Raw genomic sequence first — 24,375 nt, forward strand, 5'->3', positions numbered from 1 at the left:
ACAGTGAGAGTGAAACTCAATTTACTACCAAAGGCTAATGAAACATGACCTCAGGTATGTCCCACGCCACACGAGTATGTGAAATGCTTTGAAAACAAACTAGGTTCTTGCAGTCACTCCTTCCCTCCCTTCCCCCTGCCCCAAATCTGATGTATACTCTATAATGGCATTGACATTTTGGAACCCAATCTTACAGATACCTCACAGTTTGGCATAAAAACAAATAGCTGTCATCTGGAATAAGATACCCGGGAAACTTGAGAAAGTTAAATAGGAATTGTTTTGAGTCCTCATAAAACCTATTTTTTTATAAAGTTAGAAATTAAGAGTATTTGTTTCTATCAAGCAACATGTAGTGAATTCCACTCAATAGTACAAAAGAGTGTTTTAATATTCTGCAAAAATTTCTGAAGGACATTGTCTAACAATCTGAAGTCATACCTAGGAATACTCTCAAAAGCATTAAGAAACATAGTGTATAGTCATAGGATTCATTTAGGAAGACGTTCATAAAACTAACCTCTCAAACCTTTTTGGTTTTGATTTTCCAACTGAATAATGTTTGTTACACTCAAGAACAGAGTAGCAAACCAAAAACTTCCATCAGTATTTAAATAAAGAAGTTAATCTTCCAAACAGGAACAGTTTGTTGGAAAGCAAATATTACAGCACTTTCATAAATGCTCTATATCAGATACATTTTTAACAGCAAAGGGAATTTTTAGGTCAAAAGTGTGTCTCAAGATTTCTAAAGGGGAAAAAATAAAAAAATCAATGAAAACAAGTAAAAATGACACTCAAAACCCCCTCATCCAAACACTCATCTCCTACAGTGTACAAGGTCATATTTGCTATCTAGAAACTGTTTTGTATTAAGGAGGAAAAAAGGCTTCAAAAAGAAAAAAAAAAAAAATCACAAACCCAAAGAGGCAGCCACCTTCTTTGTAAATTATGAGATCTCTTCTGTATTTTAAATATACATACAGCATAGGAAAAGATAACTGTGCAGAGAGATACACCTGAAAAAATACGCTACATAGTCTCTGATACCTTGTTTTTACTGTGCAAAAGACTAGAAGATCTAGTGTGTATACAGGACAATGCAGTACATCCTGAACTCATTTATATACCTTGTGGACCCTTGCTACTGCATCACCCTTCACAGAGATGACAGCATATGAAGTATCTCCATCTGAAGGGTCTGAGGTAGAGAAATATGGGCAAAACTGGGTTTGGAATTACTGCATGTCTTGCCCCCACAGCAAAAATGTCACTAGCAAACCACACTGGCAGCTAAGCTAGACCAGGACATACGTCACATTACATAAGCTTGACAGGCTATGTAAACTCTAACTAGCTTCATAAAATATTTGGAATGTTGAATTTCTTTGCCATAACCAGCATAAGTTACATCACATGGCTTCACTAGAGTTTGGCTTGAACCAGAACAACAGATTTGAATTTCTCTGTGCTTTTAAAGAATTTATTGGATTCAAACTGCTCAGCTGGTCTGTAACTTGACGGGAGGGATCCACCAAGTAAGTCCAGCCCTGTACTGAATCACGATGCAAGGGAACGTTTCTGAGTCGTGTTACTTATCCAGGTGGATATCTCACAGCACAGGACTTCAGGAGAGCAAATATAGCCCTGCTTAAGTTTATCTTTAGCTATAAATACTTATGCTCACTGTAAGAGGCTGTACTAGAACCAAGGAGCTGCCCTATATATCACCTCAGGAATGGGTCGATACCCAATGTGCTGAGTCAACCTCTCTTTTCTAATACTAGAGCTGTCCATCTTAAAATATTCAATGATACTGAGAGCAATACTAACATACTAAGCTACTTTTTCTGGGAAATCAACACACCTGGATGCCTCCTTGAACTGCCTGTGCACTCACATACAGCTTGAGAAACACAGAGGAAGAATTAGATGTGTGCTGGCAGCTGCAGGGCTACAATCTCACTGGCATCAGGGGGACATGGTGGGATAGCTCACAGAACTGGAGTGCCCCGATGGATGGACGCAGGCTCTCTAGGGATGACAGGACAGGAAAATGAAGAGGGGGAGCTGCTCTTCCTGTGAGAGAGCAGCAGGAGTGCAGGAAGCGCTGCCTTGGGCCCTACAATGAGCCCGCTGACTGCCTATGGGTCAGAACTAGCGGACAGACCAACATGGGCAACGCTGCGGTGGGTGTCTGCTACAATCCACATGATCATGCATAAATAGGTGAGGCCTTCAGACAACTGGAAGAAGCCCTGCATTCATAGGCTCTGGTACTCGTGGGAGACTTTAACCACCCCTATATCCACCCCTCCTTTACTAAGTGACATGGACTCTCCACCAGTGCCCAGCACTGGCAGGCAAGGATACTGTCTGCCCAGCCTCAGAGGAGCCCCATGCATCCCTGCAGCCCCTGGGTTCTACAGTCCTGCACTCTCCCATGGCAGCCTGGCCTGGGTCAAAGCCTCTGCTGCTCAGGGGCAATTGCTCATTATACATAGTAATGAATTTTATATACCTCATACCATCAAATATTGACCCAACATCTAGGAATATATGTTTTACTTATAAATAGTTCCAGAGGGAACGGAGAAAAATTCTGTAGCCTATATTATAAATTATGACTTTACACTAGTTTATTTTGAGCTACATCATTCAGGGTTGAAGGATCGAGTCCCATTTAACACAGTAAATATAACCCACCTGGGCAAGAACTCAGGGTCACTCCTTTAGCTGTGCACTCAAGACTGCTGAATGTCTTGACACAAAAGCTTTGTATGTATTTTACAGATAACCAGAACACACTGCACATGAAGTACAAGCTAGTTTCTACAGTTGCTGTATTAGTGAAGAGCTACAATCAAACTAGCTGACTCTGCGAGAAGTTAATTCCTGCATCATATATTGTTCTTGATTACTACTTGTAACAAATGCTATCTCATCATTTCTTTTGTGAAATCATAAATCCTCAGAATTAAAAGCAATTTATTGTGTCACTTTCAAACCCAGCTGAAATTTCCCTTCATCCCATGGTTATTAACATGTATTATTTTTGTTCTTTTTCCAAAACACAGTATTTTGGAAATTATGATGGTAAATCCAGAGAGGACAGAAACATGGTCCAAAGTATGCTGCTAAAAGGAAAGCAGCTTTAATAACAACAAAAATATTGGTTTCCATGTGACCAAGGCTGAAACTCAATTTAACAGATATGATAACCTTCATGAGGGATAAAATCTCTGCTTTGCTGAACTCAGGGTGAGCTTTGCCAAAGAGTTAAGCAGGCCATAATTTTAACACACACCACCCTCCCCACCCCCCCACCCCCCCCAAAGAATTCAGAAACAAGAGTAAAAAAACAAAGGAACTAAAAATATCCCTTTTCCTGGTCCCACATACAACAGATGTTCAGCTGCACATTTTCCTGGATTTTGCTACCTACAACAGCAAAGAAACAGACCTGTCAAACAACATGCCAAGAAAACGAACTCCAAATATTTTTACTGTTGACAATACTATTCAGGAAGTTAGTTATAAGTCAAACTAAGTACTATAATATCCAATATATGCTGTTTATATTAATGTAATCACAGAGAAATGGTCTGGTTGTCTACAGTATCACTTAAGAGCAGAGCAATTTATCCCTTCTGAGTCAGCTACATCCAAAAGCACTGCAGTAAAGCAAAGAAAGATCCATCTCCTTTAAGATTGTAGGCTTATCTGAAGTTATTGCTACAACCATTAAAACACAGTAGCTGAGAGATCTTTAAAAAGTAGGTTAAGATGATGTATTTATCCTATTGCAGAGAGGAAGAGGGCTATCTACAGGTATCATCCTAGTCCATGTCTCTCAAACCAGCCACTTACATGGAATTCACATCTAGACCTCCAACTTGCAGGAAATTTCTTCAGTTAGCCACATACTAAGTCATATGGTTTCCAGTATGAGCTGTTTGGATGGGCAACATCATGTAAAAAGATTTCACCTCAATTGGCACGTCATACACCTCAATGACATATGCAACGCACAAAACTCAAAGCATGCAAATATACTCCTTTGATCAGAATAGAGAGGAACATCCATTCTGAGCACAGATTTCTTGCTGTTCATAGTGGTAAAGGAATTAAAAAAAAAATCCTAAGATGACAAAAGCATGAAAACTTTTTAGATTAAAACATAAGACATGCTTAACAACAGGAAAAAGCTAAGTACCCATCAGTGCTTTACTACACACTGTAATGCAAAATGAATCAGGAGTCCTTCGTTGGGAGATGTAAACGCTTGCATCTGTGAACAGTCAGTCTGACTTCAGTGCCTCACACAGCAATTACTTACACATGCTTTTAAAGCAAATTACAACATCAAAATATTCTCCATCACATTAACACAATGTCCAAACTCTTTTATACTACACAACTTCAACACGTTCAGCATATGTGCAGATTTGCTATTTTATTCTTCTGTGGAAGAACTCCACTGACATGATTAGACTCAGAGGTATTTCTGATCCACATTGAATCCTTTGGGGAGCTGGGATTGGATACAGAAAAGCTCTGTTGTAATGTAGAAATTAGATGCTGAAGGTGGGTTAGCTGTACTTATTTTCTCCAACTTGTGTAATTTTTACTTGCTTATTCTAAAGCACTTCTCTTCCACAGAGGCACATATGGAACCAAAATGTGTAATAATTCAGTAAACAACAGCTGCAGCAACCTTTTGGCTTGCTTCTATTTCTATAGCATATTAGCAGTTTTTGTGAGGACTTTGCAAAGCTGTAGGTGTTATCACTTAAAGAAAGGGAAAACACCTTTGAATTTACCTCAGAGTTGGTAGAGATCAGCTCAAGCAGTATCCACATGCTTCTTTAACGAAAGAAGCGTAAAATGTACTGAGATCAGTGCAGCACATCTCAAACACTAACTACTGAGTCACACAGCTGGTCTTAGAACAACTACTTCAACAGTAAGTAGAAACTTCCCTTCTCAGGACTGTCACCTGGATCACAGCATTTGAGTCTTACACCATGTATTTCAGAGCACCCTAGGAAGCAAGCTGAAGGTGCCATGCTAAATGGCACACAAAAAATCACCAGGGAATTCCTTCATTTCAGGTAGTAGGTCCTTTAATATCTTCCCAATGCAGGCTGCAGACAAACCATCTAGAACAGAACATACCCTTAAGCACAGCAACACCAATGTTCCCAAAACACCATGCTAGAAGACTGCTGCATACTGAAGTATTAATATTCAAAAGCCCTTCATACTTGAGCAGTCTCTAGAGGACAATAATTCTTGGAATTACACCATCATATCAAAACTTCCAACACTGCCCTTCGAAGTCAGTACACCCCCTACCTACCTTTTGGAGCCCCCTCGGGCAAAATCATGTGTCGAGCACTGGGTTAGGCCCCACACACTGGCAACATGGCAGCTTCTGCTCCCTCCTCAGTCGAGGTGCAGAGGAATCCTGCTGCACCTGGGGGACTCCTGCAAGCAGGAGCCCTTGCTGTGATGCAGGCGGCCCTCCCCTGCCCAGCCTCAGCTCCTCACTGACACAGACTCCTGCTGCTCCCCCCTCACCGGCCCTTACCACCACTCAGGGCCCTGTGGCTGCTGAGTTACTGGGCCAGACCTCCAGGGTCACAGTCCCCAAAGCTCTCGAAGAGGTTTTCACCCTCACAGCTCGCCGAGGAGAGCCTGGGGCCCAGCTTCCTATCACCCCCACTTCCCTAGCTCTCCTGGCAACTGAGCTCTGCCCCACAGGCTGACCTTTTCTGCGGGCACCGAAGACTGCTCTCGCCAGAGCTCATCCCCTTTCACCTGCCCGGGCGGGACAAAGGCAGAGCCCTGGGCCTGCTCCCCGCTCCCATCCCGCCTCGGCCCCGGCCCGGGCCAGCCAGGCCCAGGTGCCGCTCCTCGGGGCCCGCGGGCCCACCGCGGCCCCTTTCCCTCCCGAGAGCGCCACCACGACAGGTAGCGGTGAGCCCCGCCTGGCACGCGAAGTGGCTTCCAGGATGCATTGGGCATGTTTCTCTTCATTGTGTTCATTCTCTTGTACGGATTTAAGACCTGCCTTTGTGGAGACTAGCAGCCCCCTCCCCCTGCTGCCAGGCCCCAGCCCCCGCGCTCGGCCGAGCAGAGCCGCTGGCACAGCTGCAGACACTCTGCACTGTGGTGCACATGTTCAGGGCTTCTAGGCCACCATCCCAGGGCAACTCCTCTGGTGCACAAGCTGTCGTTTTATCCATCCGGAGTGTGTTTCTGGCAAGGGCTTTAATAATTGTCCTGTGGCAATTCTCTCTTCCCTTTCGGAGTAACAAAGTATTAATTGAAATAACATCTACTAAACAGGTAAAATTAATGCAAATCATACATGTTTTTCTACCTCTGAATTTGTCCTCCGTCTTTTACATCAGAAGAAAAGGTTGCCACCCTCCTGCAAGATAATTCAGCCACATGAACCCTAGATAAAAATGCAGTCTGCAATTTCTGGCCACCCTGGGCATGACATATTTAGGCTTTCGTTCTTCTCAGCTCTCTGCTAGCTTGTGCAATAGCAAGCAACATAGCAGCCTTTCTCAAGTTTTGTCTGTTAAAAATAATTTCCTCTTTTCTTCATTTGCCTGGCTGCTGTCCTGCCAACTCTAGGTCAGGCTGCTCCTCTGTCCCACTCCTCCTCATTTAATGCTACTTTGTGTAACAAGGCAAGGGCTAACAGTTTTGGGATCTACTTTACACTTCCATTATGCATGTATTGTATTTTACATGCCCTCTCATAAAAGCCCACCATTTTGTGTTGCATATAGAAACTGAGGATAACACCCGTAATTTAATAAAAAAGTATTTTGTACCATGTTAGCTTTTTTATTTTTAATTCAGCAGTTAATAATTCAGATGTTGGCCAATATGAAGGTTTGTTTCCTAAGCACACATCTGCCTTTATAACTACTATCTCTGTTTAGTCTCAAAAAAGGACTACAGGTTTCTCTCTCCCATTCTCTTCAAGCCTTGCTAATGATCCCTTCTGATTTTGCAAGAAATCCTGCATAGTGTTTTAATGGTCATCTTTTTCAAGGGCTGTATGACTATCTTCTTACAGTGTCTAGTGCACAGTGCCACTGTGCTTGTGTCTTTAAAAGGAGCAGCTTTACTTCACACTGCAAAAGCTCAGGTTTGTTTTAACCATGTATAAGCAGTCTCCGAAAAATTAACCTACCAAGTTCCTTTAGGAGGAGGAAAGGTAAACCAGTTTTAAGTAGCATTACTTTCCACAAGTATTTCTTAGCACTGATGAGTGATATTTGGGTCTGCTTCCACTGGTATATCACTTCTATGTTTTGCTTCTTCCCTGTGCAGATAAAATGGAACAGGTGGGTTTGCTGCAGGGTTTCAGGTGAAAAACAGTCAATATATGCATCAAAGGAGACTTTGTTTTAGGTGCTTTGTTTGTGTTTCAGACTGCTAGGAATTCTCTCATTCTTACAGGAAATAATATTAATTACATAATAGCTCAAAATAATATTAGCAGTAATTACCCTAGTAATAGGACACAGCATTGTATTAGGAATTTTTGGTCAGCTCACTGGTCCATTTTGCCTTCTGTTCTGTCTCTGACAGTAGCACATGCTCAGCTACACTGAAGAAAGCACAAGAAAATTTATAAACCAATGGTTTTGGTTAAAGCAACAAACACTAAGCAAAGGCATCCATATTCTGTCATATAGATGAAATTCTGTATTATTAATCATTCCATATTTGAGAATATTCATATAACAGACAAGTAAGTTACATCCTGGAAAGAATGGCCCATATTTGGGAATTAGAGACTTGACAGTGCATCCTTTGTACCCATCTCCAGCAGCTGATAATAATTTGGCTAAGTCTGTGTTTGATAAACAAAGCTGTGATGTTCTACTGGAAATACACTAATATTAGCAATGGTATTTTCAATGACCAGAGTTCAGCATACTTGATGTTGGCTTCACGTTAACCTCTTTCTTTCAGTGCTGTTAAATCTAATTCCAGAGAGTGATAATCACACGTCAGATGCTGAAAGTGTTTGAAATCCCGGCTCAAATCCAGTTTTACATACTGGCCCCTTATCCCTTATGATAGACCAAACTCCATCACCAGCCCTGTTGCCCTACCCCCCAAAATACAGATGTACAGCTTGAATTAGCCACTAGTTTCAGAGCACTTTGAAAAACAAAGACTCTCCCTTTTGGCTTTAATTATATCACAGCACCTGCAAGTATTCTAGGCACCTCGAGGGAATAAGTTAACATGGATAATCTCTGCTTCTCAAAAATGTCTCAATTTAGACATGATCTGAAAAGTAAAGGTCAAAATCACAAAAGAGGGGGTGAGACAAGTATAGAGGGAGATTTTGGTGAACAGGTAATGCAACTGCTCAGAGGAAAGCAAAGGAGGTTTTAAGTCTTCCTTTGCTGCTGGAGATGTGGGTGTATGGCATCCAGTTTTGTGGCCTACTTACTGCAACTCTTCCCATCTGCAGTACGAGCTTTCCTACACTCCACTCTGTCATAGATAACTGCCTTTTTCCTTTCTATTTCTTTATCATCTGTCCAATAGATGGATATGCACTAAGCTGCTTACACGTGCTATTTTACACTGGCATCAAGTCATGGCTATGTGAGGCACTAACTTCTGGCCAGGGCTTGCTCTTCCCCTGCATTTCTCTACTTTTTGATGTCTGTAGCCTTTTTAATGTCTGTCTCTTCTGGCTTGGTGAGAAAAAAACAGATACAAACGTTCATCTAAAATCCTAACTTCTAATACACGCCGATGAGAGCTGTAATACAGTCACTTGTAATTTCAAGTGTCACTGAAGGCTTTGCTACGCTTTCATGTAACTCAGACTGATAATGAAAATTAATAGAAGTCAGTGGGCTGGAATCCCAAAATACACTGAAGGATCTCTGTTTTGGTTATACGTACTAATTTTTCAAATAAAGTTATCAAGTTGTCATGAGATACCATCATCAAATAAGGAAAGCTGTCCTTATCTCAAGTATTATATGAATTTAATTTAAAACAATTTAAATACATAGAATGTTTCACTGTGAAATGGTGAAGAGAAGAAAAAGTGGGAAAGTTGCACAGAACTGTATTTTCAGGAAATATTTGATTATCATAAGGTGACATGCATGCAGTGACCTAGGACAGGGGACAAATATTTTTAAACTGAGGCCTTTCTGACAACAGCTAAAAAATTTTGTGGCAGTCTATAGCAAGTTGCTAGAGTATACATGACCTTATTGACAGCAGTATTTAGTTTTGATATCAAAAATGGAAAATCTGCTCGCATGACAAAAATCTGTTTGCAATTCTTTGAACTAAAACACATTCATTATCATAGGAAATAGCTAAATGTTTGTTTTTTATTACTAGGCTGAGAAGCTTGTCACCTATGCCACTGTGTGGTCAGCTGTGTGGTTTTATCAACTGAAATAATAATTGGTACAAATGAGTTTATCTTGAAAATTATTTTCTCTACAGAAATTTGTGTCACTAGAGAGACAAAGTCTCAGAGGACTATTTCTGCAGGAATTAGATATTTTACGGATGTCTGATTGCTGTAGCAACACATGATACTTTGAGATTGTACTAAGACCTATAGCCTGTCCTGACACTGCTAACGTACATAACACACAGAGTGGTCAATAACATGGTTCTACATACCATAACTAACTCTTCAATTTATTCCTGGCTTGGATTCATTATCACTTGATGGGATATTTTCCAGGTTTTCAGACATTGCTACATACTCGTACCAGAAAAGGAGACTTACTGCAATCCTTGAGTCAGGAGCCTGAAGTGAAAGAAGCCAAGTTAATTTTGACTTTTTTTTTTTTTTAATCAGAAAACAGTTCTAAAGAGGAAGAAAACTAGTTGTTTTAAGTAAGAAAAGCAGAAGAGATTTTTGAACTTAATTATATTTCACTTTGATTCAAATACGTGAATTACTGACACTGTAATACAGGAGGCACTAGGAGCAAACTGGATCTTTTAAATAAAAGCCCTTTTAAAATTTAAAATTAATAAAGAAAAAAATCTTACAAGCATGTCAGAGGAACAGGCTGTCCAACTTCATCAAAATTCAATGGTAAATGCATCACTAGCTCTCAATTTCTTTTTTCAAAATTCCAATCCTAAATCATTTGCCTGCTCAAAACATTACAAACATTTGAACGCCTTATACTATACAATGTAAGTATTTTTGATTTTAAAATGTTAACATTAAGCATTTTCTTCAACTACTGCATTAAAATATTTGCCAGGGATAATCTGAGCACAGCAGAAATAAAAATCAAAGTTCTAACTATTGTGATGGCACAAAACCAATGTAACATATATAAAACCTGAACACTTTTAAGTATTTAAACATGACAGTGATTTTACCTGTACCGCAGCTTACTGTATTGAGCTCAATTCTTAATTATATACAATTTTATTAAGTTATCGTTTTTAATTTACAGGAGGTCTTGATGTGAATAGAATTTTTAACTCACTAATACTACTAATGAAGATGGGCCACAGTCAGTGTAACCTGGTAAATCGCAGTGCAGTCAAGTGTGACACTTGTTTCTTGATCTACATGGTATTTTGTCCTTATTGAGAAAGCATTTGCACGGAACACTCTTCCCAGGTGTTAAATTCAAAGCAGTTTCATCTGTCAGTCATTAAACAGGGATGTTGTACCTAGTATAGATTTTGGATAATTAATTGAGACTTTTAACACAAATGGAAAGGAAGAATCTTGAATTATATGGTGCAACCTGGGACAGGACAAAATGTAATTTCCTACTGGATGTTGACAATAAGCAATATTCTTGAGAAGCTGCAATTAGATAAGATTAGATCACAGATTAGACCACTGTGAAAAGGATAAACAGAACAGTACTTTGGCTAGATATAACTAGCAATCCGGAATTATAATTCAGCTGCCACTAGCAGATCTCCTGGTCTGTAGGGTCTGCACAGAGATCAAGGTATAAACAAATTATGTTGGAGAGTCTGCCTTTAAAACACAGCTTTTACCTTTTGTTCCAAGACTGGGTTTTGAGAACTTCCTAGGAGTAACAGACTCCACATATGAAATCAAATATCTCAGTTTAAGAAAGACTCTGTCTTCTCAGGAGTAACTCAGGTAAGCATGATGGCAATCTCGACTCATTAAAAGCTGTGTTTATTTCATAGTTGCTTGCTAAACTTGCCATGACATCAATGCTCGCTCCCTTCAGCGCTCGATGGGCAGTCCTGTGATAAGGAAGAAACTTCCATATCTGTCAGTGGTAAGAAGGGAAGTTAGCATCTGGGTTTTAATTACTGAGCGTGACTGTGGATAAAGATGGTAGCCATGGTTGATTACGCTTAATTGATCTGCTCTTACAATCTTACAGAGTAGTGAATTAAAGATAACTGAAGTGTTCCTTTGGGTGAAAAAACATAGAGGCTTAGACTGGAAAGGTCTACAGCAGAAAAATAAAAAAAAGGTAAAATTAGTCTTTGGAGATTTAGTATTCTGCAAAAAGAAACAAAACCCCAATTCTTATCAGCAGTATTTGTATTAGTAATCCGTTCCTCTGAGAGGCTAGGTAGACTAGTAAGTAAAGAGAGGAAACAATAGTGAACTTGCAGCGTCCTTATTTGACAGTCAATTAAGAAAAAGTTGTATGTTAAAAAACTCAAAGATTAAAATTTCCTAAATGAGAATGTGGATGCTAATACCACCCTTGCCTTGCACGGTAGACAAAATTCGGGAAGAAAGTGATCAAACACAGAAAAAACCCCAGAAAGTAGGTGTGACAGAGATACTCAGCATGAACTTTAGCATAACTGGGGAACTAGCAGATTGATTTCAGTTTTCTGACTCCCCAAAGCAACCACAGGATAATCATGAACAGACAAAATATCTGAGTGATCACAAATATGAAAAATGAGAAATGTGGTGCAGCCACTTAGACACACTCCAAGAATATTACAGGACGAAAAGGCAAAATGACAGTTGTTGGACAAGATCACCATATTTTGTTATGTCTGCAATTCACAACATATCAAATACAAATAACGTGTGTGGGATGTGATGCAAAATGTTGAACATTTGTTCCTAGGTCTATTAGCTGTTTGTGATTCATTACATAACCAGTGACCTACACATGTGGCATGCTAAGTATTTTATTATTTACTATACTAATTCTAAAGTTCCATCAAAAGCAAGGACTTTTATAGAAAATACTTGTGTGCTAGATAGGAAAGACAAATAACTTCTATAATATACCAGTAACAGCTCCTCGGAGCTTAAACTCCGTTCATCCTGCCATCTATTATGTGGGCATTCTGTTAATCAGCACAGAGAAGGGCAAGCAATCTTCTTCCCTTATGTAAAGCCCCTGACAATTCTCTTTTCTACAGTAGGAATGTTATGATAACACAGTATGGGAATAGTGATATGACACAGCAGAGGGAGCACATATTTACCTCATCCCCAAGTCCTGGATGGGTTCCTTTTTCAAGAAAATGTTCATATAATATGAAGATGGATCCCTTCATACACACAATTTTTCCCAAGCAAATTCTCTGTTTCCAATTCTCTACTTCAGCTGCCACAGCTCAAACACACTGACAAACCCTGTATTTATACTATGCTAACTTCTCCACATTTTCTCTAAGTCTCTGAATCTTCATTTTATACAGAAGAGGCCAGCAGGGACACTGCAACTTTGTGTCTTCACACCAAGAGCTATGCCTACCATTCCTTTGTATAGGCCTTATATAAACACCACAAATATCACAGATCTCATTTCAGCTTTTATTTGGGTATTTTTAAGTTAAGTTGCTCAAGTCCATTTTCCATCAATACATACACTAAAAATTGAGATCAACATTTAAGGCAACATTAGCATCCATGCCAAGCTCAATATGCAAACCTAAGCACCACAGCATCCAGGAATTGTCACAGGTCCCCTACCTCCATCACACATGCCCTTTCCATTTCAACTCTGCTATCCCACACTACACTCAGTAACTCAGTTTAGATGCACATTCTCAAGTAAGACCTTGTCATTTTTTATATTTTACTTCTTATGAGCTAGATAATTTTTGCATAAGGTGATATAAATGAGTGAGATACGGTTCAGGGTGAAAGAACGCAGTTCATTTATGTTGTGATACCATATCGGATTGTTTTTTAAAAATATATTTAACATCATTATTCAATGACTTAGTATGAACATTACACGTATTTAGCCTTTTAGTAAAGGCTATACATTGAGACTTGTTAGAATGATAATTTTGCTTTAAATTCTGATTTCTTTAGTCATTAGTGTTACTGTTGACAAGTGTTTGAGTTAAGGATGCTCAAGTGCAACTTTTATGGAAGAATATTTACAAGTATACAAAAGACCACATAGGTTTTTTTTTAATACACCCACAATACAGAGTAAATAAGGATTTGTCTTGTGCCTGTGGAAATATTTCAACACGTGGGTCTTGTTTTTTTTCTCTTTTGCAGTAAAAGGAAAGGTTTTACTTTTCCTTAAGAAGTGTATTTATTACAAGATGGTTAGCATACATATATCACATAACATACAAGAGTTAAAATTAACTAGTTACAAAATAAGCAGTGGTATGTATATTTTCATATAACCTAAGAACAGGATCAGTATTTTACAAAGTACATATAAAAGTACTTCATATACAAAGAAAAATACAAATGTGCAAACACCATTGTCACAGGTGGAAATCTGTCAGTTGAAAAATGCTAGAAAAATCCTTCATATTTTTGTTTTGAAATTGCAAATGCATTAAAAACAGCTGCATTTCCTATTGTGTGTGGTGAGAAATTTATGTTCCTTTCTGACAAAATACATTAGTTATAAAAAAAACCCCACAAACAATTTAATAACTGAAACAACCTTATAAGTATAGTCAGTTTGGTTAGGATGACATTAAATTACAAGCAGAACGTCTGGAAAAATGAGAAAATAGTGAATCATATATACAAACTTTTGTAATATTAGTGTGCTATTTAACATATTAACATTTCAAAATAAAAACAATGGCTTAATTACCCACATATTCTACTCAATGTCATCACTGTTTGTAGACTGTAGTATTTCTACTAATTTGGGGCTATTAAAAATGTTTTGCCAGAATTTTAAGCCGAACAAACACAATTTTATCAAATGTAAAAATCTATAAACAGTCTTCCAATTCATGTGCAAAAAATGTTTAAAAAGTATCAAATCACGACACATCAAACCTGATTATGTACATATTTAATATCTGTAAATGTTGTTAACTAGCTAGTATTGTTCTGCTATAAATAACTTACCTCTGTCCTGCAAAATGTCTTAATTTTAAAGATTTCAGTGCAAGTGCTTGCTTCATCGTTTAGTGCATTATCATGTTTGTTATTTTTTATTTTACAGTGAGCAGAACAGCATATAAATTAACATAAACAACTCACACATAAGAGATATTTCTTCTACTGCATTCCTAGTTTGTTGTTTTCCATTTCTCCTGTACAGTGTTGGGCCAGTTTTCTTTCATTTATCCCACTGTAATTGCAAACAGAATCTAAAGTAAAAGTGCTATGATCTTCAGATAATCCCTAGAATTTGAAATTCCACCACAACATTGCAGAAGTACTCAGTAGAGCACAAGATTAGAGAATGACCTGCACACTTAGAAGACACCTGGAAGTCTGGCATCGGGCAATTTCACATTTTGGTCTTTAAAAATTTCAACTGTTTCTAAACATTGGCAACCTGATATATGTCACTGGAATCAAAAGCTTGAATTATTTATTTATTTTTAGGAATTGTAGGCATGTTCCCTCGTATTCATGACTAGTTTGGAAATAAGATTCTGCTTAAAAATATAAATAAAGTGAAAATACACTTCACGTTGGAGGGAAAATTTCTACAGTTTCCTTTGGACAGGTTTCCTATCAGAACAGCTCTGAATTGAGAAAACCAGGATTAGATGCTAGTGCAAATACAGCCCACTGTTACAGCTAGGAATTGTACTGAAGAAAGTGGAAATTCAGGATAAATGGATTATTATTTTTCAAAGTCCTCCCTGCAGAAAAAAGTAGCAGTTACAGTGGTTATAATTATTAAACAGAAAAGGAACTTTAGCATTTTATGAACTTTTATGGCTGAAACGTATGGCAGGCTGGTTGTCTGTCACTAACATTTCAGAACTTAGCTTCTTGCAGGAAGAGATGCTTTAAACATGTCTTTATTGTGCAACGTTTTTCCTTTCTAAGCATCTGAAATGCAACTCTGGATCCTGTCCATCCACTGTTGAGCACTCTGTGCATCTTGGGCACAAAAATTATATACACGCTTATTTGTCTTCAACTGCAAAGGAAAATCAAGAACATAAACACAGACAATTCAGCACACAAAACAGAAAAAGAAACTTGCAAATTCTACTTTAAACTGTAATACTCAGTGTACTAATTGGGCCTAAATGTAACATTTTTTTGAACTTCTGCTGTTGGGAGTGAGGTCCAGATGCTCGCTTGTAAAAACTTTTTGTCTTGAGTTAGCATGACAGCTCCTCCCTAGTTCACACCTTCCAGCAGCAGGACTGAAAGTAGTAGGTTAAAGACATCAAGATTAAGTTTTACGTAAAGATCATGTAAAGACCAGATATACTTACATCAAAAAATGCTTTTTCACTTGCATGTTTTGGGGCTCCAATTGTTGGAGAAGCAGGAATCACAGTTTCTACTTCTGCAAGGTCTATGTGTCCCTTACAGCTTGTATCCTCACCAGAATCATAGTATCGCAGCTAGACCATGAGAGAAAAAAAAACCAAACCAAATATGCTATTTAGATAGACCTTTCACTACTTCTTCCCTTTTCCTGGATACAACCTGGAGGCATGGTGTTGTAAGGACGGGAGGAACAAATATTAGGATCCCAGGACATTGGATGTGGGAAATTTCTAAGACACCACTGACAGAAACCATAGATTTATTTATTACATACAAAATGGTAGGACATGTGCTAGCCCTTAGCTGGCCACTCCTCTATTTGACGTTTCTGGGTAACAGCCGAGTCTCCAACATCCGCTCCTGTGTGGTCATGGAGTTGGCAGAGAAGCATTTTGTCACCAGAGTTTGAGAGCAGAGAATCTTCAAATAGTCGTGCATTGCTTCTGGGCAGAGGACGTGTGAAGGATGAAAGCAGAACCTGGTCTCTGGGATTCCGCATTCATCAGCTTTTCTAACAAAAACCACCTCTTCACTGGTCATTACATTGAAACTAACGCAAAAGCTTTACTTCACCAAGGAGTTAACAGAACACTTATTCTTTAAATTTCAAGAATTTAAAATGATCAGCAAAACTTTAAGTGTAATTTTAGATAATTACAAACTACATAGAAAACTCACTTTTTCCTATACTGCACTTAGTGGTTGAATGAAGCTTGCTTTTTTTTTTCTCCTTGCAAAGATACCGTGATACAAATGTTAACCCCTCTGTAAACTGAGTTTTAATATGCAAAAAAGTTCTAGAGGAGAAAAACCTGATACTCAATTAAAAAAAAAAATTAAAATCCTATAAGTAAATGCAAAATAGTAAGGCAAACCTTCACAGCAAAGATCGAACAACAGAATTCCAGCCAAGATTGACAGGTATTACTCCTACATCTATGATACTCAGGAGGATATCTGGTTAAACCAAAAATATGAAAGCATTTTTTTCTTCTGCAAAATGAACCTCTTCTCCTGTATATCAGGAATAATAATTATAATCAGCAAATCAGCACATTCGTTGGTAATTTACCACACTAATTAAAAATGCTAATTGAGGATTTCTATAAGATGACTGTCTTTACCCATATTATGTATTTTGAAGTGTATTGATGACAATAAATTAATATTTTTTTAAAGAAAAGCATGCATCTCTGAGTTTCAGAGATTACAATCCACAGTGTGGAATATTTGTCTTAATGAAGATTACTGCCTGATGACCCAATATTATTTAAAGTACATGAGACCACAAATTTCCACTGCAGAATTCTGGCATACATTGTAAATGGGATAAAATACAACAGATCTCTTCTGGTTTTAGTGCTTCTTGATGTACAACAATTTGTTAGAATATTTATGAATAATTTTGCCACTAAATTTACATTACTAGGACTCATCTAAAATACTCCTATATTTATATATATAGCACCTTTAATTATTGTTCCATCAGGAACTCGGCATTTCAGGACTTCTATTAAGGCAGATTTGAGATTAAATTTTAACGCATTTTAAGTAATTTACAAGATTCTAACTCATTTCATAGCGATCTGTGATCCTGTTCTCCATATTTGAAAAGCCTTTCATACAGAGATTCCACGTCAGATTTCTCAAATACAGGTTACAGAAAAACATTAAGAAGTCAAGTGTGATAAATGGATTTTTCTGCTGAAGCAATTCAGACTATGATTTTCCAGAGTATACAATGCCCTTTCATTTGCCAAGAAAAATGCTTATGGCAAAGTGCTTGAGGAACAAAGAGGCTGTTAAATACACACTGAGCATACAGTAACTACTATGGTTTCAACATGAATGCCTGAATTAAACTTGTTATCAGTTATCGTATTAGCTCCCTGCATCCCAGCTGAGCTCTAGGAAATACCTTCGAAGTTTTTCACTCTAATTCAGAAAGTTTTTAGTTCTTTTGGTAACTAAAGAGGTCATATTAAAGGGCAAATTATGCTCAGCACTTAACTGCTTAATGACATTCTAGAGTTAGTAATGTTTTTTAAAAAATTGCTTGCATTGTTTGTATACCACAATGCCCAGAAAATGTCCACAGGCACTACCTGGCTTTTTTTCCCCAGAGGTATGAAGCAGACAAAAAAATATTTGGGCCTAAAAAATAATGCGTGACTTCCAGTCCAAGAAGTCTTTCATGATTATAGGCCAAACAGTTATCATTGTTTAAAAAAACCCCCAAAATACTGAAAAACCCTCTGTCCAGTCAGAATGCTGCAGCAACTACACGATACACAAGATAGACGTAGTTATATGGTCAACAATGATTAACACACACAATGCATAGTGGGAAAATGAAGGGAGTTTTAACCCTCTAAAGTGAGTTTCATCACATCTGAATATCATCATTATTAGTATTATTTGTAAAATCAATCCATACAAACCCCGTAAATAAAAAAGCAGCAAACTAGTCATAAAAAAATCCATCATCTGACAAGGTTTTACCTGGTGTTTTGTCACATCCAGCACAAACCAGCGAGGTTTCCAACCTTTTAATAAAGCTCCTCTTTTGTATAGCGTACCTTCAAAAGATCTGAAAGGTACAGACAATACCAATGGCACATGATTCCATAATATGAACAGTGGTGATACACAAAAGCCCCAAAATGACTACATATAGATTCAAACAATTATTTTACTGCAGTAAACCAAATTGTTTTTAAACCAATAGTTTAGTTATTCACAATTGGGACACACTGATAAACACCATTTCAGTACTTTGGATGCATTAAATGTGCAGCTACAATTAGTTTGGGCATATAAAGGGGAAGATTGAAAGATACTGCTAGGAGATAAGAGGCCCACCCACTGAGACAACTAAACGTAATCAAACCCACACAGAACAAAGTAGTTACAAAGCATGCTGTGCATATGAAGATTTAAGGGTTTTTTCCCTAAGGCAGAGAGTTGTAACAATCTAATACAAGGTTCACAAATACTCTATGATTATTCAGTTTACCTATTTTCATCAGTCTTTGATGTGAAGTGATTGTATAGCGTAGTTGTTCTTCTGTCTACTCCATTAGAGGGAGAAACGCTTGCGCTCTGTTCCTCACCCAGCCCACTGTCAGGTATTTCCAACAAAGATCTCTTTTGATAGGAATGTAGATTAGCTGACATCATCCCTGAGGAGCCAGAAGGAAGTCTCCGGAGCTAAAAAAGATGAAAACAAAAGAAAAAAGGTAACGCATGTTACATTACATTACATCTCAATGTCTTGCATTATGAGACTGTCTCAACATTATACTGATAATATGTGGTACAAAATGTAAGTTGTGAATTCCCATGAGGCCAGAAAAGTCTTCATAATACAAGTCAGTGCTGTCCCAGAAAAGAAGTCAGAGGGATGGCAATTCAGTGCATTTCTTAAACAGAAGGGTTCACAATGTGTGAGAAATCAGTATTTCAGAAATGCTGTGTTTATCTCAGTGACATCTTCTTCAACAACATTTCCTTTGCTTTCCCAGAAGCATCTAGAACTAGTCAGACATTTGGATACAATAACTGTCCCTAATTTCATCGAGGGGGAAGGGGGAAAAAAGCGTGCAGTTACCAAGAACTACTTTATAATTTCTAATCTCAATAACCTGGAACAAGAGAGATCCGGAATTTAGCCTTAACCTAAATGACAGCATCCTAGAGATAAGAGTTTTTTGGGGTTGACCCTTAACTATTTGCATTTTCTTTTCTACTTTGCTAAGAGAAAACGTTTTTCAACTTGAATTTGTCTAGAGTATAAAGTGAACTTGAATTACTCTGACAGACATAAAGCATACTGCTTTCCCGAGAGCAAAGGGCAAATAATAAAGCAGTGCTACAGACTAACCATTGCGTGGAGGCTGGCAAACCTGAACAAGCACATGAAGATGAAGAGTTAGGGTAGTCTTGAGCAGGTAACTCACCGTGCCAAGCTCACAAAAAGCAGTATCTAGCATTCTTTCTAGTGCATGTAGATAGCAAAGAGGCAGCCTTTTGACTTAGAAAACATTTATATTGTCAGCTATTCTTTTTACTGCTGTCAGGAATTGGAAATGAAACCATGAACACTTCCTACCTTTACTAGAATCTACAATTCCAAAATTCCATTTAGACATGGAAATATCTTTATGGATCTCTGAAACTCTGTGTTGCCCTTTGGCTACTTTCAGGAACCGATTTTTTTTGTACTTCAAGAACCTTTCAAATATATAAAGTCATACATTTGTATATTAGTAAAATGCTCATGCTCATTTTGTCTGCATGCCATAATCTACTCTGGAAAAGGCATTAGATAAATAGCACAAGTATAAATACAGTTTTCTACATCGAGAAATAGAGAGCCAGTAACATGGGTTAGAACAACATATTCAACTTTTCAAAAGCAGTATTTTACTCCAAGAAATACAGCAATTTTGTCAGTGCCCCAGGTAACCTATACAGCAGGAGTGAAATTATTCTATTGGATAGACTCTTTTACTACTTACATTGTCTTGTCTGGTGTCATCCTTTAGATTAATTTTGACTCTTTCCCACAAGATCTGCCACCTTTCTGAGCTCTGATTTAATTTACTTTCCAATCTTTCGATTTCCTGAAACAAACAACAAGGGTTTTCTTAAGGATAAACATTTCTAACTGATCACTTCCTGGCAATCATTTTTATACAGCCATTTTTTAGTCAATATTTTTACACAGGGAACTTTTAGGCCATGTTGCCCAGTGAAGTACAAAAACCTGTGTCAAAACAGCTATCAACTGAAATCAAGCAGACTCAGGAGTCAAAGGCAACCAAGTGCAGCATCAGGCACGCTGTTCTTGCCTGTCACAGGTCGGAGGAGCCATTATGCTGGCAGTTCTCTGCCAGTTCTCCTGAACATACAAAACTCAACACCAACTGCCCTAACAGAAACACAACAATGGTAAGATAGGCTATATTTTATAAAAATATTTACAAAGAAGAAATCCTGTGCTCTGACACCAACATTGTGCATTGCCAATATTAACATTTAGCCTGGTTTATAAAATGTGATACAAAGCTGTAATAAAAGAAGGAAACGAAACAGAAAGATTTATTCAATTTGGACGCTAAGCTGTAACAACATGTTCTTGTTGTGGAACTTGGGAATATGACCTATGTTGATAACCTCCAGTTAGGGTTATTTCCTGTTAATAAGACAGTACATGCAAAGTTAAGAAAAAAAGGCAATTTCATTAGTTCATATTTACTTGTGAACACTCATCGATACACTTGTCATTACCTTGATGTATGGTCCATATTCTTTGCCACGCTTTCTTTCTATATGTTTACTTTCAACAACTATATTGTTATGAAAATCTGATTCTTAACGAAATCAAATTAAAAACTCAAATTTGCAAATCCAATTAAGAATTGATGATGGAAGAAAAAATTATCATAGGACAGAAAACTGCCATGCTATATAAAACAAGTACAACTCAAGACATTTATTGTCAAAGTAGAGACAGTAAGTCTTTAAAGACTTTATTTACTTCTACCATACCAAATTATTAAAGTAGATTTCATAATATCCTCCAACTCTTCCTGGTCTTTTAGAGTGACAATTTCTTCAGGAAGTTGTTGTCGATTAAAAGACTTACAGAAAATTACTGTGTTTTTAAGGTAAGAAAACATTTTGCCTGGGAAATTAATTCCTCAACTAAACTTTGAACTGTGAAGTGAAAATAAAGAAGCCAGTATCTGACAGTATAACAGGAACAAAATATTTCTACAAACTCTTCCTTGCTGAAGGTAAATTGGAAAACTCAAAAGTATAACTAAATATAAGAAATCTGGCTTAATAGCAATTTTAAATACTGAAGGTAGTTGAAAGCCACATATACATTAAATATTATGGGACACTCTTCCTGCCAAGAAATAAACCCAAAATAGTTTCTTGATAGGTTGATAGAAAAATAAGGAGTGGTGAAGACAAGCCAGACTAAAGGCTTCTCTAGATTACTTGTTCCTCTTTCAAAGTGGGGAATGTAAAATGCTTCCTGATGGATACATATGACTGAATCAATTTACCACAGACTTTTTAAGTAAAAGGCTTTCCAAATTGCTGCAAAAGGACACAAGCTCTTTAGTACTTTAGTCAGGTTTTAATCTGTTCGTTCTCTTTCTGCCCTAGTCTTGACTTCCGAGTATGAATCTTTCTCTGCAGAATCTGAAAGTAACTGAAACTTGTTACTTAGCAACTGGGTCACATTCTTTCTTTTTTGGCTCCACAATGAGTAGTGCTTCCAGAACTTGAAATGAAAAACTTTCAATAATCTCCTATATATCACCGGAAAAGTTAGGAATAAACTGTCCTTTAACAAACCCTATGTAAAAAACTTACATGGCAATAAATCACTAAGATTTACTCTTACCCTTCAGTTTTAAATTTTACTGAAAACGTCAGATTTTTTCCTTCCATGTGTGGAATGGACTATGAATAGCTGCATTTCCTTGAAAGAAAAATTCCTTAATCTTTCTGGTTCATCTCCTGCTGCCTAGACTTACAGGAGTGGAGGTCAATATGTATAAAAAGAAAGGTTATAACAAATACAATTTATGAATATGTTTCCTGAAACCAGTAATTACAAGCAGTTCGCGTTATTGTGCCTTAAAAAAGATGTATCTGCTAAGTAATCTGCTGTGTAATATTGGAATGGTACAGACAGGAGGTAACTCTGCAGACACCCCAGAAGTGTGGAGACTAATCACCTCTTTGCTATCCGCAGTGTGTTTGTGCACACACAAAATAATCTGGACAAAGTCCTACAGTAGCAAAGTGCCTTTACTGTAACAGATCACCCTGTTTTGGAAGCCCTTCCTTGTCAGTATTTTCTCTTCCACTCTTGGACTAGAAGGCTTCTGGGACTTTGACTACCAACGGAAAACTGCCGAATGTGCACCCAGTGACTGAACTGCTGCCTCTGTCAAGTGATCAGTTGCGTGTGCAACGAGTTTTATATGACTACCTGCGCAATATTTGGAATAAACTTTTTGGTTCAGGGTCCACTTTGATGGATCACTCTTTTTGGCACATAACCCACATTTATAAACCAGCTTGCAATTGTAAGTGCTGTTTTTATTATTTTGCTGGTTATTCATTGACCACTTACACAGCTTCAGGTTTTTAGGCTGTATATTTATGGCAGAGTTAATCTGGGTGAGTGGCATCCTGAAGTGGTATCTCTGAGTTTGCCAACCTCTGAGCAACACCATCAAGTGATGTAACTGCTTATATGTAAGAATAGGACATGTAGGTTTATCTCTCACAGTTCTTGAAAGTACTGGAATCTGGGCTGCTCCCAGTGAGTTATGGGGGCTGAATACCTTTCCTTTCTAGGAACGTTAGCAAATTAGTAGGAAACAGTGGAGATGTGTCTGCCCTCAAGGATCTGATTTGCATTTTCACTGAACTATAGGCAGATTACTATCTCTAATACAACCACCAACCAGGCATATATCACAGAATGGGTGAGGATGGAAGTGACCTCTGGAGATCATCTGGTCCAAGCCCCCTGCTGCAGCAGGGCCACCTAAAGTCAGCTGCCCAGGACTGTGGCCAGATGGCTTTTGAGTATCTTCAAGGATGGAGACTCTACAACCTCTTGGGACAACCTGTGCCAGTGCTCAGTCACCCTCACAATGTTTTTGACTGAAAAATATCTTTAAAACAAACAAATTTGGGCTTATTATTATAAACTAAGGGAGAATCGATCTTCCCCAGTAATTTACCATCCGTACATATAGTCTCAGTTCAAACATTTTTCTGATACTAACACATCCTCGATTTAACATTGAAGAGAGGTCTTTCTCCTACATCAGCAATAGCCCTAAATGAACAACTTGTTTTAAAAGAAGGTTCGCTTTGATTTTGAAACTTAGAATATTTTTGTGACCTTTCAACAACCTCTTCAAAGTTTTCCACATGTTCTTCTCCACTGTTATCTTTTATTATTATAATCTAATTCACAAATAACATTCAAATGTCTGTAAACCCTGACCCATGTATCTTCAGAATTTAATATGGCTAATTTCCTTGTTATATGGCAATTTCTCACAGTTGTGGATATTGAGAGCTTGGCATCTACCTCAGGAAGAAACACAGAGCAACACTGCTGCTATATTCCTGATGTACTTCTGCCTTTCCTTACCTGGTATGAAAGCTGTGTGGTTTTTTGCTAAAGGATCCCTGATAAGACCCCTGCTGGGAGACTGCTCTTTCTCTGCATTTGTGAAGTTACAAGCTCTGAGAAGTTCTGGCTATCTTATTTTGAATCAAGGGGAGTTTTGCAAGTGATTTTTTTTTTTTTTTTTTTTTTTTTAAAATCGGGCATTGTTCCCATATTTGATCAATTCTGACTGGAAGGAATGGACCAAGAGAAATCTGAGGAACGTGCCAGAATAAAGCAAACTTTCTAGCAAAAGCAAGTCTATCCTCAAGGACTCAAATCCATTCAAAAACTTCCTGCATTAAGACTGCTAAAAATCATCTTTGATTCAAGGCAGTTACGGGACACACAGCATATCCCAATTTTCCAAGCAATATCCCAATTTTCCAAGCATTGCAATATG

The 24,375-nt window shown here is 37.9% G+C and overlaps 1 protein-coding gene across 5 annotated transcripts in view; it reads right to left on the reverse strand.

Moving 5' to 3' along the window:
- Positions 1-13,394: 13,394 nt before the first annotated feature.
- SBF2 (SET binding factor 2) overlaps positions 13,395-24,375 on the reverse strand; it is a 243,214-nt gene continuing 232,233 nt past the window's right edge. For all 5 annotated transcript variants that reach the window (XM_074918678.1, XM_074918681.1, XM_074918679.1 and 2 more), the window contains 5 exons: positions 20,275-20,379; positions 18,771-18,964; positions 18,257-18,344; positions 15,697-15,828; positions 13,395-15,392 (listed from right to left, as the gene is read on the reverse strand). In XM_074918678.1, coding sequence (XP_074774779.1) covers positions 15,294-15,392; positions 15,697-15,828; positions 18,257-18,344; positions 18,771-18,964; positions 20,275-20,379 — 618 coding nt within the window. In that variant the 3' untranslated portion in view covers positions 13,395-15,293. The remainder of the gene's footprint in view (positions 15,393-15,696; positions 15,829-18,256; positions 18,345-18,770; positions 18,965-20,274; positions 20,380-24,375) is intronic.

The sequence above is a fragment of the Athene noctua genome, chromosome 14 (genome assembly GCF_965140245.1).
Source record: "Athene noctua chromosome 14, bAthNoc1.hap1.1, whole genome shotgun sequence".
Lineage (NCBI taxonomy): Eukaryota > Metazoa > Chordata > Aves > Strigiformes > Strigidae > Athene > Athene noctua.